The 16602-nt window shown below is 32.4% G+C and overlaps 1 protein-coding gene across 1 annotated transcript; it reads right to left on the bottom strand.

The window, feature by feature from the left end:
• Positions 1-2104: 2104 nt before the first annotated feature.
• On the bottom strand, positions 2105-14753 carry LOC106468207 (WD repeat and FYVE domain-containing protein 2-like; the record flags this gene model as incomplete). The annotated part of the gene is made up of 5 exons (XM_013928620.2): positions 2105-4908; positions 8349-8457; positions 13455-13585; positions 13997-14098; positions 14648-14753. Coding segments are annotated over 5 exons (478 nt in total), but the record flags the coding sequence as incomplete, so codon positions are not given.
• Positions 14754-16602: the final 1849 nt, after the last annotated feature.

Here is a 16602-nt window from a genome sequence, read left to right as displayed (position 1 = left end):
AATTTCCACAGTCAATACATTTGCAATCTCAATAACAAAACACACACTTTATATCACCGTCACTACCGCTCGCTTGACTCTATTATCTGTTTCTATATCTATCTATCTGCAATTATATCTCCGCTTTATTTGCCGGGCTTATATACTAAAAAAAGAGGATGCCAGGAAAAATCATGATGCTTCTAGAAACTCCAGCGTCGCGTGACTTCCGCTGTTGTAACAGTACTTTCATTTTCATTGAAATCCGGTCACATTTTGCTATGCTTAAAACGTTTGACAACCACTGGCTATAAATTTCTCTAGATCAATAACATGAGAGTATTATCTATCGTTCTGGAATCCACGACAAATACACCACTAGTATATAAATGGTTAACAGGCTGGATAAGATGTAATTTCTGGATAGTATTTGTTTGTGTGTGCATTTTGACATTATTTTTTCTTTTCATTATTATTTTTGTTGCTATGGCAACATGAGGTTGAATAAATGATCCAAGCTGTTACATTTGTGGTAAATTTATTGTAAAGAAACAAAGGCAAAATATTCCAGAATTAATCAAAAAAGCATATTACGTGTATTTTGGAATAAACTTTGGGGACCAAAACATTTGTGTCGAAGAGTTGAGACAATGGACTAAAGGTAAGAAAAAGACTTTGCCTTATGGAATTCCAATGGTCTGGTGTGAGCCTAGAAACCATGGAGATGATTGCTATTTTTTCTTTTATCGAGTGTAGGCTACAACACTCAAAATAAAAGGACATTTTTTATATAAACCTTCCATCTGCTATAAAACCTGATGTACGTGTACCTACTCCATTGGAGACTCTTGATACAGTTTCATCTGATTTTGAATCTTATGTCAATAGAAATTATGATAAGGATTGTTTTCATCCTGAAATGTCTGGTGAACCACAACTTTTCACACAAGGTGAACTTAATGACTTGGTGAGAGATTTAGGCCTTCCAAAGGATTCTTCCAAGATTTTGGGGTTCAGACTTCAGGCTAAGAACCTACTCTCTCCAGGGACATCAATTTACTGGTACAGAAAACGAGAGAGAGAGAGTTTATACTAAATTTTTTGCAAGAAGGTTCACTGGTTTATTGCAATAATATTGCTGAACTAATACCAATGCTAGAAGCTGCAGTCTATGAACCAAGTGAGTGGTGATTGTTCATTGATTCCTCCAAAAGAAATCTAAAAGGTGTTCTCCTTCATAATGGTAATATATATGCATCTGTTCCTGTTGCTAATTTGGTTCACTTGAAGGAAACGTATGAAAATCTTGAACTTCTTAAGTTCAAATACAAAGAACGTGGTTGGCTACTTTGTAGAAACTTAAAAGTCCTTTGTATGTTGTTTGGTCAACAATCTGTGTATACAAAGTTTCCACGTTTTTGTGTGAATGGGAAAGTAGAGCATGAAATCAGCACTGGATAAAGAAGCAATAGCCATGTAATCAGCCTGATACCAGGATTGAAAAACACTAAATGTAAAAGTTTGGTTGACATAAAGAAAATCCTATTACTTCTACTTCACATAAGACTAGGCTTGATGAAGCAGCGTGTAAAGGCCTTATACAGAAATGGCAAATGTTTCAAGTATCTATGTGGGCAATTCCCAGCTCTTTCAGAAGCAAAACTAGAAGGGATTTTTGTTGGGCTTCAGATTAGGAAACATTTTAAAAGGACAATGAGGAAAGTTGAAAAAGATGTTATTCACAAATTTATAGGAGACAATGACCCAAATTATGAAAATATTGTAAATAACATGCTCAATAAATTCAAAGAGTGGGGTTATAATAGGAGGTTAAGTTTTTTTTTCTTCCCGATTTGTAAAAAATCCTTAAGTGACAAAAAAAATGAATATTATTTTCAAAATCTGCATGGCTGAATTATGAAAAATATATTATTAAAACCAAAATTTTATGAAGTTTAAATTTGCAGGCCTATGTAGTTAATTTAATTTTAAAAGCTTAAAAAAATTTACATGTAATGCACCTCTAAAGTGAGTAAGGCCAAACTGTTTCCCTTCAGTGGTAACATTTGACTATACAGCATGGAGAATGACAGATAGTGGTAAAACAACATACACATACATAGTGTTGTCAAGTTTCAAAAAGTCTTTATTATATAGTTATATTGATGCATTACACTTTACAACCAGTCTGCCCGATTCCTGGACAAATGCAGTTCAAAACCATGAACAGCCATTGAAATTGAAGAAAAACCACAATTAAGTTTTTACAAGATTACACAAATATCACATGTCCCCCCACCCTAAAGGAATAACTTTTAATGCCAGAGGTCACCATCATGTTGATATGTTTTGTATAATCCATACAAATAATTGGTGGGAATAAGACTCAAATATTATGCGAGCTTCAAATGCACAAATACTTATAGGGAAATTTTTTAAACCGACCTATATAGTAATTTTAGGTAAATAATCCAACATAGGATTTGTTGAGAAACTACTTAAGAAATATTTTTCAATTCACTATATTTTCGAAACAAAATTCCATTATTTCTTTTAGTGAAGTTAAAAAATTTTCCTTTTGTATTAAAAATAGAAAATCTCCCCCACCCCACAAAAACTTAGCAAACAAAAAGAAGAAAATCAGCTTCTTTGAGAACATATATTTCAGTCAATTTTCACATACAAAAATAAAATACTAAATTATGAAGACAATTGGAAAAAATATATATTAATAATTAAGGCTTGTCTATGCACATACATGAAAGTAATGGTTAACATATAATTCTACTTCTCTGCAGATTTTTTTTATCAACCTAAACCCTTCTAAGATGCATGTTTCATGAGAAATAGAAGTGTGATTTTTACATACTTTAATTATTTCCTCAAACCTGTTTTATACTTTCATAAAAATGCAGCTATAACAACTTCATGCGTGTGAGCAACATGTATTGGTTAACTTTTTATTTACAGGACATGACTGACATGTCCATCAAAATTTACTTGTTCTTATATGAATGAGTAAACATTGCCATTACATTATACTGGACAAATATTGAATCTCACACTACACTTTTTCACATCAAAACAAATACAATTCATTAAAAAACAATGCACAGCACTGATGTGAAGGAGAAGAATGAAAAATTAGTGTATAACTTTATATTTTAGTTCAAAATATCTAAAACTTTTCTGATGTTCAGAACTTCTCCACAGTGTCTTCCCCAACATAAAACACATAGGTCTATTTACTGATGTTAATTTTTAAAGAATACCAGTGAAGTTAACAACTTCCTATATTAAAAAATAAAATATTTCCAGACAGTACATGTTTAGAAATCTGACTGTTGTTATTTTTAAAAACAAAATTAGAAATACCAATTTAACAAATTCAAAGGAATGCATAATAATGATAGCAACAGAATATGCTAATTCTCACTATAATGTTTTCAATATGTGCAGGTATTCCACTGTGCCAGTATACTGTAATGTTTGAATTCATATATGTGGGACATACAATATAGCAGAACCATCGCGTAACATTTAATTGCAATTCAACACTCACTTTTCACTACATAATATTTTTATATGGTTATACTTTCTTTATGATAACAAATAACACACTAACTCCTCCATTATTTCAAATATTTAAGATACCAGCTTCACAAATTATTAAACAATAACAAATTTCTTTTCATTCAGAATGTGTGTGTGCCCATAAAGCCTGGGATGTGACTTTCAATATTTGTTTGAAACAACTGAGGAGGAAAGAAGTGTTGGAAAGTGCCACATTTGACAAAATATTAAATTCTAACACTTTCTTTGCTAAAGGGAAATTTTAATATTTGTACCCTACTCTGAGCCACTGGCATGGCTGAATCATGTATGCTATGCAGAATAAAACAAACTCTTTACATGCTAATTAGTATCAAAAGTAGTTGATTACAATGTGATAATCAACTGCCTTAGGGCCATCAAGTTCAGTAACTCATTTATTTCCAGGAAACTAAAAATTGCATTTTTCAAAAGATCTTACTTTTGTACTTCTATTTAGGAAGAGATTTAACACTTTTCCATAACCTTAAAGCAAATATTCAAAAGATTTTACCATTTCCAGATGAACACTGCAATATTAGCATGTTAGTAGCTGAAACTCATTACATTAAATTTAACAGAATTTAAATGTAATACATACCCTGCTAATGATCCTCATCAACTGATTCTTTAAAGTACTCGCAGATGCAATAGGTGATTTTGTAACTTGTGATTACGTTTTTCAAGTGCTTTCTTTAGAGTTACTGTATCTCAAAACTGATAACTTGGAGAACACTAACACATTTTATTTATATTTCTTAATGCTATTCTTTCTCTTTCAGTAAAATATTAACCAGATACTGTGTTATTCAAAAACTTTATGTTACTCAATCCTACAATGTAGCTCAACTTTCATTTCAATTAACATTTGCATTTCCTCAATATGAAGCAAATTCATTGATGAACCAAAATAAAAAAATTAGAAAAAAAATAACATTCCTTATAATGATCATACTGAACAGAAATCCATCAAGTTATTAATTTTCCCACGTGTTTGTCACAACTTATAGCAGCTTTTCTATCTTGCACACCATTCATCTGATTTTTAGGGCACATGCTGTTCACAAATTATCTTTTAGAGAATATACTTGCTTATCTTGAACAACATATCTGTTCACACATGATGCAACATACATTACAATTTACTTTCCTGGATAATTTCAGGGACAAGCTTGTGGGATCCCATAATTGATGGAATTGTGTCATTTGAACAGTTAGTTGTCTTGGAACTAAGTTGACTATGTAGTTGACAAAATTTCAGAAGACATAGGTATGTCTTCATTTTCATACGAAACATTTATAACAATGTCAGTTTAGAAGGCTACTCACATCCCACAGCTACAAAAGAAATGAAACAGTGTTTATTCAAAAACTTAAATATAACATCAATTTCATATTAATCTTCAAAAAAAGTACAGATATTACAATTTTCCTCAGATAGATCAAATATGAAAATCATGCGTTAATGGAATAAAATAAATGAAAAAGCTACATCTGATCATAAATCCAAAGGAAACAACACACATCCTACTTAATCTTACTTGCACATGGTAGGTCCACTGGACTACATTCATATTAGAGAATTAACATTTACTAATAAATACTATAATTTCTAATTTACTTAGTGTATCTTCATGAAATTTGGTAAGTTTTTAGTAAATATTACAAATATGTTGTAGAAAAAAAGACAAAGAATTCTTAATAAAGCATTCCTACTAGAGATTTGTCTGTGAATTTAATTTAGTCAGATGTTGTATCAAAAGTTAATAATACTTTTTCATCTTAGTTTTCTTATTTCATTCGCCGAGCCTCTAGTATCTCCTAAATGAATACCAAGTTCTAATTTTCCAGTAAAATTTACATCTTATCTGTTAACTGCTTTGCTCTAATATTAGCTGTATACAGGCTGTCAGTCTGGCTGACCTTGAAATCACCATGTAAAAAAATAAATCTCTATTACTTTTTTTTCTTGCTAGAATGACTGCACATTGTCACAGAGGATTACAGTTATCTATCTTAACATCTGCAGTCACCTAATCTTTTCATAACTGCTTTCATTTAGTTTTAATGCTCTTTGAACTGTGTCTAACTTCTAAAGTTGTGTAACAAAACAATAAATAGACACACAAGGGCATAGTTCAAGTTACAGTAAACAAAGTATATTGAATTACATCATGCATGAGCAGTTTGTGTTCATTCTTCATGGAGAAATGTATTTAGTTTTTCTTCATTTGATTTTCTTATCTAACCTATAACGTTTCTAATTTTTACATTTTAGTTACTTTTTTATAATATTAGATAAAAAACATACATAAACAAAAAGGAACCCAGGTACTTATGTGTGGGTCTTGTACTCTTCTGCACTTGAAGTCTCAATAAGAGTTTACCCTAGTTTTTGGAAGGTTGCTGTTTGTACTTTATGCAATTTAGAACACAATCTAATAGCAAATATCAGAGAATTAATGACATTTTTTTGAAAGACAGTATGTTACACAAGGAAGTGACATGTGGGTTTGACTTTTTGGTTTGTATCTCGGTAAAAACAAGAACACGAGGATATAAATAAGTTTGTCTTAGCAACATCTATAACTTGTATTAAACTCAGAAGCTCTAATAGGGGTAGAAAGAATATTTATACTGAGCAATTTGGAGCAAAAAAATGTGGTACTGAGAAGTGAAGATTAAGGACTTATCTAAATATTTCCTTTTGATATTAAAGAATTAAAACTTGTATAATGTTGAGGTTTGAATTGTAAATTACATTTTGACATCAAGTTTATTGATATACTTGGAAAATAAAATTGTTTAATTAAGTTTTTTAATGTAACTCTGCAAAATGTCATGACGTGCCTTTGGATTCCAACCTGTACACATAGGGTTAATTGATATTTTCTTTCAATTTAAAAAGTTTTATTAACTTAATGTTACAAAATTAAAAATGTCTTCATAAGCATGAAAGGAAAAAATGATGTCAGAAGTTACATATCAAATATATATGTATGAATGTAGAAATATATGAACTAGTAATTATCAAACTAAACATTTTAAGTTTCAAGAACTTTTACTTTTCTGCTACACACTAGTTTTTAAGGAATATCAAATATTGAATTGAAAATAATAATTACTATAATAGATATAAAAAATAAAGTTGTATATTAGAGATATATGCTTTTCTAATGTGCACCAACTTACACAATCAAAATACTTTTTTTTTTTAACTATGCTAGTCATGTTAACATGCTTTATGACATTTAACAGTCACACATGATTACGGTTTGTTAGCTTAAAAAGTGATTAAATTCACTGCCAATAAAATCTAATCTCAAAACGATTTTGCTTTGTAAAAGAAAATAATATGATCAGGTGGGATAAATGGGTATATATATATTATTACTAATAAGTTACAAAAGTCCTACTTAATATAACCATTCTACTCAACCAGATCTTGTTCAAATAACAGACCAAAGCCTAAACACAGTGATAATAAGTTATAACAGAATGAAATACACACAGTACACATTATTTTAATTTAAATGTTTTTTAAAGAGCATGTCTGATTTGAAAACAGCATAATTATAAACCTACTGGTCTAAAAATTTAATACTATTGTGTATATTTGTCCTACGTATACCTCTATATCCCTAAATGTTTGGTAATTATGAAAATGGCCTCAAGTGGCATAAAAATCTTTGGTCAACAGAAAAATGTTTTCCAGGATTTCTATTTAAAATTTTACTAAGTCATCATACATGAAGTTTGTGTCAAACTTGGCTCTTAACCTGATAACTCGACTTACACTCATTTAGCAAATATCTCCTTCCCCACCACCCCATGAGGTGGAGAAGTAAAAAATCTTTTAATTCCAGTCAAGACCCAGAACTAAAACTCCAATCCGCTTGGCACACCAACTCCAGTTACCCTGCCACAATTGGGTACCAGATCGACCAATAAGCCCTTGTCTAATGTCGAATAGCTTGCCATGATCCAGAGCTGTATCGAACTAGCCTCCAGCAGTTCAAATCAAGTATCTCCAAACAACTCACCCGGCACCATGAGATCCACATCAACTAACCAAGTAGCCAGTTCACTAACAAGCAAGCAACCCACAGAATCGCAATCCAAAATCCACCAGCCAGCAACCTAAACCCCCTCCAGGGATTGTCATGGAAGGAATTCCAACTTAAGATGTCCAGAAATTGCCCACAAACTAAAAAAGACTCTTCCCAAAGATTTGCCTCACAAATGTCTGAGGATTAGCCAAAGGAGAAGTTGTAATTAACACCCCTGCAGAATATGCCAAGCTCCTTAAATCGTGGGATTCCTCAGCCTTCCAGGATGCCAAACTAAACGTCCACATCCCTGGGGAATGCCAGCCAGAAGCCATCGTAATTAGAAGTGTCCCACTGGACATAACTACAGAAGAAATACTCCAAGAACAAACCTCAAGACATCTCAGCCACCAAAGCTGAAAGGATAAAATCCATAAGGACCAGCCAAGAAACCCCCCCTAGTATGAGTCAGCCTATCCAACGAAAAACACACGGCTGATCTTATCAAGAAAGGTGCCAACCTGTGATATATCCATCATCTAGTTGATCCAGCAAGACCCAGACAACCAACCCTTCTACAATGCTTTCACTGCCAGAAGGTTGGCCACACCTGTTCATTAATATATCTTACCTTAATAAAATAATCTAAGCTAACCATTAAAGAGGTGAAAGATGCTATCTCAGTAATATGATTTGAACCAACTGTTAAGAGATGAAACCTTCTCTTACCTTGATAACACGATCTGAGCCTACTGTTAAGAGGTGAAACCTTGTTTCATCCAGATCCATGTCTATAATACAGTGACGGGCATCATGAAATGTTGCCAGTGGTATTCGGCTACAAAACATTGATTAAAAAATCAACTTTTCTTTTTTTCTATGGATAAAATAGTAATTTATGAAGTATTAGAAGTTATACGTAAATAATAAAATCTCAAAACTGAGCATTTTCTATTAATTGCTTTTTATGATGAACCTAACTTTCCATCAGATCATTTTTTACAAGACAGATGATAAATCTTAGGTCACATTTTAAAACTTACTGTTAAACAGCAAGTTTCTTGGTTATAGCTAATAACTTACTTGAGTAAGAAAGCACATTATGCCAAAAAAATAACAGGTATGCAAACAACAAACGTTGGTCTGTCTTCTTTGGGTATGATCAGTACTAACCAGAACAAGGTTTATATGTATTGTTACTAAAACAAAAGACACAGGGATTAATTGTGACAGAAATGGTGTCAGCAGGTGACAGGATACGGGTAAACGTCAAGTCTCTTCACATATATGACCTAACCAAATACGGCTGATGTTGCCAGAAAAAAAAGTGAAAAATTTCCAACCTGTTAAACTTCCTCTTTCAGTTTTAAATATCTCAAATGAACCATTAACTGATAATCAGATTTGTATGTTAAACCTAGAAATATACCTATTGAACAAACTGTTGCTACCACAGAATCTAATATCAACTCTATATCCCTATTAGCACAATGCATTTTTTAAACTCCTTTCTGCGCTTTACTGAGTTACATTCAAAATCTAATTAAACAACTTTGCTATCCATGTATGTGAATGAAATTAACATTACATGTTAAAAAAAATCGAAGGTTCAGTTCCATTATTTCAAAAGAAACCTTTAAAAAAAATACTTAAACTTCAGTTTTGTTGTAACATGACTCACGAGTTACGAAAAATCTCTACTTTCACAGTCTCTATCTTGAATCAGATAACCCCAGGCCTGTAGATACATGTCTAGACAAAAAAGTATGTTTACCTTTCTAATTGACATGTATGTTTCCACCAGATATAAAAAACTGTTTAGTGTAGGTAGTATTAATTAATTATTTTCAGAGTTAATATTTTACAGTTGTTTAGATTTCTTTTATAATAAGAGAGTTAAAAGCAGACGATTGTTGGAAGTTGTGTTTGCAAGTTATTGATTTTGAGGCTATGGAGATTTCTAGAATGCCTCAGTGAGAGAGATATATAAATATCGGCGACCACACGAGAGACCAGAGAGTGAAAAGATAGCCAAAAGTAAAGCAGAGTGAAAAAGAGTTTCTGCCAAAGAAAAGTTAGAAAACGTAAAGTTAACCGTCGTACGAGTGAATAGCCTAATGATTGATTAGTTAAAGTGAAATTAACAGTTTTCTGACATTTTAGGAGAATAATCTGCCTCATCAAAATGTGTTCTCAAGCAATTGATTCTGCCTGTGTGGACTTTGACAAAAAAGCAGACGATTATTAGGCCTAAATACAAAAAAAGCAGGTGAGTATCGGAAGTTCAGGATACAACTGCGGTAACTCACAAGCCAGTGTAATTAAATTATACACTGACAGTAATTTGATGAAAATAGAGAAAAATAGTTCAGCTTGTCAACTGAACTCTAAACCTAAGTGGACTTTTGACAAGAAGAAGAGAACTGTATATAAGAATTAGAGAGAGAGAAAAGTGGCAAAAGAAGAGAGAGAGGAGAAGGGACAGAAAAGAGAGGAAGAAAGACTGAAAAAGGAGAGAGAGACTGCAAATAGAGAGAATAAGAGCACAAATTGAAATTCCAAAACTCATTCAACTGAAGGAATAAGGACCCAAGAATGACAATGGAGTCAGGGCCAGCTGACCCAAGCTGCCCAAATTTGATGAAACAGAAAGATGACATGGATGCTTTCCTGGAGTGATATAAAAGATCTGCCCAAAGTCAAAACTGGGACGAAGGCAACTAGGCAGTCTGTCTCAACCCATTTCTCACCAGAAAATGCCTACAAGTATATGCAGTCATGAGTCAGAAAGTGCCATGGACTATGACAAGTTAAAAGTGGCTTTGCTGAAACACTATGAACTTACTGTAGAAGGTTTTTATTGGAAGTTGAGAGAAGTCAAACCTGACACTGGATAAATCTATATTTCAGTTTGTGGCATATCTATGGCGATACTTCACAAGATGGACTAACATGGCCAAGTGTGAAAATAGTTTTGAGGGACTGGCAGATCTACTAATACGAGACCAGTTCATGATCATATGTTCAACTGACATGTCACTGTTCCTAACCGAGAGAGCACCAAAAGATGTGGATGAAATGATCAAGCTGGCAGAACAATATATGGAAGCCCATGAAGGGAGTATAACTGACAAGTTAAAAAATATCCAGTCCAATTCAAAACCAGTGATAGCTGACTAAGAGCAGAAGTCTACCAACATTGACAGGAGGTTAACAGACAGAAGGGATAAGAGATGCTATGCTTGTTATAAAATGGGATGCATTGCAAAGGAGTGTAAGTTCATTACCAGCAAGCAACAGCAGAAATCTCAACACAAGGTATCTGGAGCTATTTACAAAGATAGTGCTAGTAAGAAACAAGAAGAGTGACTGACACCACGGATGCTACTGCCAGAAGAAACAGAATCAAGACAACTTGTCAGATTCACTACAAGAAGGAAGTGCCATTGCCATGATTGATCAGTGCACAACTAATGGTCAGCTCAAATTAGCAAATGGATCAACAGTGCCAATAGTGATCGGAGCATGTTACAAACATCCAAAGGTGCCAACAAATCATAATATGCTATTATGTGAAGGCTATGTCGGAGACAAGAAAGTGGAGGTTCTACAAGACACTGGGTACAGTAGTGCAGCAGTGAGAACCAGTCTAGTATCCGATGGTCAGGTTACAGGCAAGGTATGCTTGCGTGTGCTAACTGATGGGACAATCAGAAAGATTCCTATAACAAAAATAAAGGTGGATACTCCATATTATGAAGGAGACCTTGAGGCCATGTGTATCAAGGAACCAATATACGACTTGGTGATAGGAAACATACCAGACAGTAAAAATGTGAAGGAAGTGCAGAAGAAAGACCCTTCACCACAGAAACTTCAGGACAGTGCCAGAGAGGAAGACAAGCAAAAGCAAAGAGGAAAGAGACTACTTAAAGAATATAGCATTATCAGGAGGTTTTAACCCCAACATCATACATAGGGCTTGTATCAAGCTTTGAAACAGTGAAAAATATTATGATAACTCTAATCTTTCACTTATCAACAACACAAGACATAACAAATCTGTTTCATTTTTTTTTTGTGCAAGAAATTGCTAATGAAATTACTAGCATTTTTAATAATTTGCACACTGATGTAAAAACTGTATTCAAACCTTTACACCAAATTAACACCTTACTACCTAACCTGAAAAAATCCTTCTCAAAAGAAAAAAAACAAACAAGGCATATACAGTATCCTATGTCAGTGTGGAAAGAAACACATAGGACAAATGTCACATTCCTTAGAAATAAAATGCAAACACCACCAAGGTCACATGCATAGAGGTAAATTCCAGATATCTACTTTAACATACCATCAATATGAAACAAACCATAAAATACTTTGGGATAAAATTCTTCTCCTACACCAACCCAAAACTAGAAAAGAAAGAGCCTATTTAGAAACTATAGAAATCATCAAAGCAAACAATCTCTCAATAAGCCATGATAATGGCCCTACCAATATCTGTTGTATTTGACAAGGTCTATTCACCATTCACACCCTTGACCTTTACCTATATCCTGTCACCTGCTGACATCATTTCTGCCACATTTAATCCCAGTGTCTTGTCTTTGTTACAATATATAGACCCTGTATTGTTTAATACTGACCATACCTGAAAAAGACAGACCAATGTTCTGTTTAAACATGTATGTTCCACCATCAATAAAACTTTTTCTTATGCTTATAAGGAAGCTAATTCCTAGCTAATAACTTACTGTATTCACGTTGGATCAAAATGAAGTTGTTACAGATTACACAAATATACACTTTAATCTTTGTATTTTGTTAAAAAATAAGAAAACTAAGGAAGATGCATAATTAACACGTTCTAATATAAAAATATGCATGCATACATTTCATCAATAATTACTGTCAAGGATGCTGTTATGTGTGTCACTCATTGCAATTTATGATGACTACAAATAAAATCATGAAGCTGATCCTTAAGAATATTTTTAATTCTAGATCTGAAAGAAAAAATTAATAACATCAACAAAGAGACAAAATAATATTAATAAAATACATCACAATCCTGTATTTACAATCCTGATTGTCCCCGAAATATTTAGTAATGGGGCCCCAAATATCAATAAAAATATTCTAGCCTAAATCAATCACTGTGTAAATAATGGGTGACTTAATCAAGTATAAACTGATGGCCTATCTTTAATAGTAGATATTTTACTACTTCATGCATGGCAGTTAGATTTATGAAACTCCTTTTACTATATTTTTGCCAGTTGGATTTGCATTTCTCTTTTTATTAACAAATTGTAGGCAATAACTGGTGATAAAATTAGGCTAGAAATGTTATTAATTATTTTTGAAGTGTTCATGCTGAAGCTGTTCTTTATCATATCAAGAATTTTATTTTAGATTGCTGCCAAATAAGTTGAACTTATTCTAAGCTAACAATACCATTCTAACGATAACCTAATGACACTTGTTCATTCAAAGCCTATTATTGAACAGTGTTTCCAGATACTTTTCCACAAAACTGAGATGAACACAATGCTATAGATGTCATCGATAAAAAATGAAGAGGTGAGAACGATGAGGTTAAAACAAGGACTTTTCCAGGACACTTCCTGATAAATAAACTGCTTTTCTAGGATTTCCTGGACTGAAAATATTTATAAAAATGCTATGACTTTCCATTATTTTCCATAACTTGTGCAAATCTTGATATAATTACGTTTTTAACTAACTTAACATGACCTTAGCTCCCATAAAGGAAAACAACCATCGAGTCAAGCCTGTATCAACATCATTTAAGAATTGTCAACTTACTCATCATCAGAGATCATACTATGGCATTCATCACAAACTCTGACATCAAATTCGAAACCCATTATAGGAATAGCACTTCGATTAGTGCTGCAGGCATCACACACAGCTTTTCCACATCTCCTACAGTGGTGCTGTGAAAGTTGAATTTATATGTAAATCAAACAAAGAAAATGATCCAAGAAATAGAAAACCTGTTTTTTATTTGTATAGATAAAAGTTTAATTAAATTATAAAAAACATGTTTCTATATGTACTTTTATTCCATTCATTACTGAAAATTGATTTTTACAAACATTAATTTCATAATAGGCTTAGCTTACACAAATCTCCAATGTCAGTTATTATAATTATTTGTATTTACAAAAAAATACTTTCCATACAGAACACTGATCATTAGTATCAAGACAATATCCTTGTGTCTTTTAAACATCCAGAATACATGAAAGATAAATATATTTAAATGTTGTGAATAATAGATAATATATTTTGAAATAATATACATTGATTCCAATAATGAAGAAAATAATGTATTAAACAACCACCTGTCTAATACCAATGGTTTTTTGGTCCACCATAGCTTTAATGTTCCAGAAAAAAGGACGAGTACAACGCTGGCAGCAGTCACTTTCTGCCCAGTCTGGGGTCTAGAAGAGAAATTATCAAGCATACTAACTCTAAATATGGTCATTCCAGAGTCTCAATGTTATAAGAAGTAACTTTCTACTCAATCCCATGTTTATACAATAATGCTTCAGGAATCCAAGTACATATTTTACAAAAGTTTGTAATACATATAGACAAGAAAGCTCCAAGTGACTTTTCTCTGTTCTTCTATGTAAAACTTATATATTTTAAAATGTTCTTAATTAGACATTGAATACGAATCATTCACTTCGAACATTTTATTTATATTTAAATGTTGACTTTTATCCTGAAAAAAATGAAGGATAAATTTTACAATATTTTTGTATACTTGTTTTCAGATTAAGAAATATTTATTCTTTTCTTAAAAATCCAGTAGCATATAACAACAAGAAAACCTTTAGTGGATCATAGCTTACATTTGAAATAGAAAAATAAATCAAAAATTGGCAATCATAATTTAAGTATTTGACATACTGTTTAAAATTTATGAAATAAAGAAAGAAACACGCTATCTGTACAATCTAAAGGTTTAAGTAAAACAAGTTTACTTCTTGCCGTACAACTTCCATGTTCCAAAAGACTAGAATACAGTCTTCACTTCCAGAAATCAGTTTCTTTGAAGCTCCAGCATAACATAAAGCAGTGACTTTATTGCTGAAAACAAATATAAATACTCAGTTATTATTATTATTATCATCATTTTTTGTTTATAAAAATAAACACATTACCTTGTTTGAGACTAACACTGAAACAATTGTTTTAAGCTAAACCTAAAGCAAGAAATGTTTTTTAATTGTTTTGGAATTGTTCTTCATTATATGTCATTTATTTGAAAAACTTAGGAGAGCCTAATTAGTGCACAATAATGCTTCATTACAGATAATAAAACATCATAGTCTACAAAACAAATTTCTCAGATCCATCTACTTTCAGATGCTTCAGTGAAATTGATCAAATAGAATTTGGTTTAATCTAATTGTAGAACACTGCAAATTTCTATATTCATAATTATTTTTGCTATGGTTATACTTCTAAAGAAATTTAAAAATGGATGTCCATGAAAAGCTCCGAAATATTGGCTGTTCAACACTATGAAGCTTTGTCACATTATTTATCAGTCTTTTAACCAGTAAAAGAGAGCAGTAAATATGACTGTTAGGCATTATGAACATTTTCACATTAATCAATAATCACTTAACTGATAATAGGAATAATAATTTTCTGTCGGGCATAATGAACTTTGTCACCTTAACTATCCCTATGTTAACCAAATGTGCATGGGGCTTCATACATTGGACCAATCCCATACTTGAGAAGAAATCTTGCTTATAATTCTGAATTTACTATGTGTTTACACACAAAAAATTGACAAGTTTTTAACAAAATGTAGAAGTCTGTTGTATGCAAGAAATCAGATGCGTAACAAACGTATTTGCACTGAAAACATCTGTGAATTGATGATGCAAGTCTGACTAACACTGGCAAGTCTGAGTGCAAGGTGATGTTCATGTGAAGAATGAAAATACTCTTGACCATCATACAGTCTGTGTATTGTGTTTACATAATCTCTAAACCTACGTAACGCATATCTACAGTTTTTTCAGTATCTGTATATTGCATCTGGTATTCACTCTCTTCTACTACTAATTCGGCAACATAGAATAAAATGGACAGTTCATAACTCTGACATCAAATACATACCTCTTAAATAAACAATTGTTATAAAAAATTTTAAATAATAAAAAAAAATAGGAAGTAGGAATGGGAGCACCATAAAGTAAGGCAATATGTAGGAATGGATGGGATAATGTTACAACACTTGGTTATTTTTGACACAGTGCAACCTCAAAGTGGGTGTGACCATCGTTCCACCCATTACTACTTTGTGTGTTTCTTGTAACTTGGTAATCATTCAAACTACATGAAAGGTGTATATAGCTACATTTCTGTTTTAAACTTTGTTTCAGAAACCAAGTAAAGATACATGTATGTAATCAAATTACATGACCCTAACAAAATGCAAGACATCATAAGGGGGGGGGGGTGTTTGATGTCAGGAGTAAGACAGGAAGCTCCAACAGTCATACTTTGCTTATAGGAGACCTTATAGCTATCTGACTGGTAAGGGGTGGGCCAAAAGAATAGTATCAAAACAATCAATTTCTGGAATTTTTGAATTTGCTGAGTATTTAGAAAGGATTAGCTACTGATAAAACTCAATTTAAGTTCACAAGTAGTTCAAAGTGAAACACGATGTAGGAATGGGTGGAACGATGGCCACACCCACTTTGAGGTTGCACCATGTCACAAACTACCAAATGTTGTAACATTTACCATCCATTCCTACCTTGTTTCCTTACTTTTTGGTGCTCCCATTCCTACTTCCTATTTTTATTATTATTATTGTTTAAACGTTTTTTTTTAACACTTCTTATTTAAGAGGTTTTAGAGAATATGCAAATGAAATTTTCAAGTGAAGGAAAGTATTTTTAATCTCAACATG

Source organism: Limulus polyphemus, unplaced genomic scaffold (genome assembly GCF_000517525.1).
Source record: "Limulus polyphemus unplaced genomic scaffold, Limulus_polyphemus-2.1.2 Scaffold2916, whole genome shotgun sequence".
Classification (NCBI taxonomy): domain Eukaryota; kingdom Metazoa; phylum Arthropoda; class Merostomata; order Xiphosura; family Limulidae; genus Limulus; species Limulus polyphemus.
This window is presented reverse-complemented; position numbering and strand designations above follow the sequence as displayed.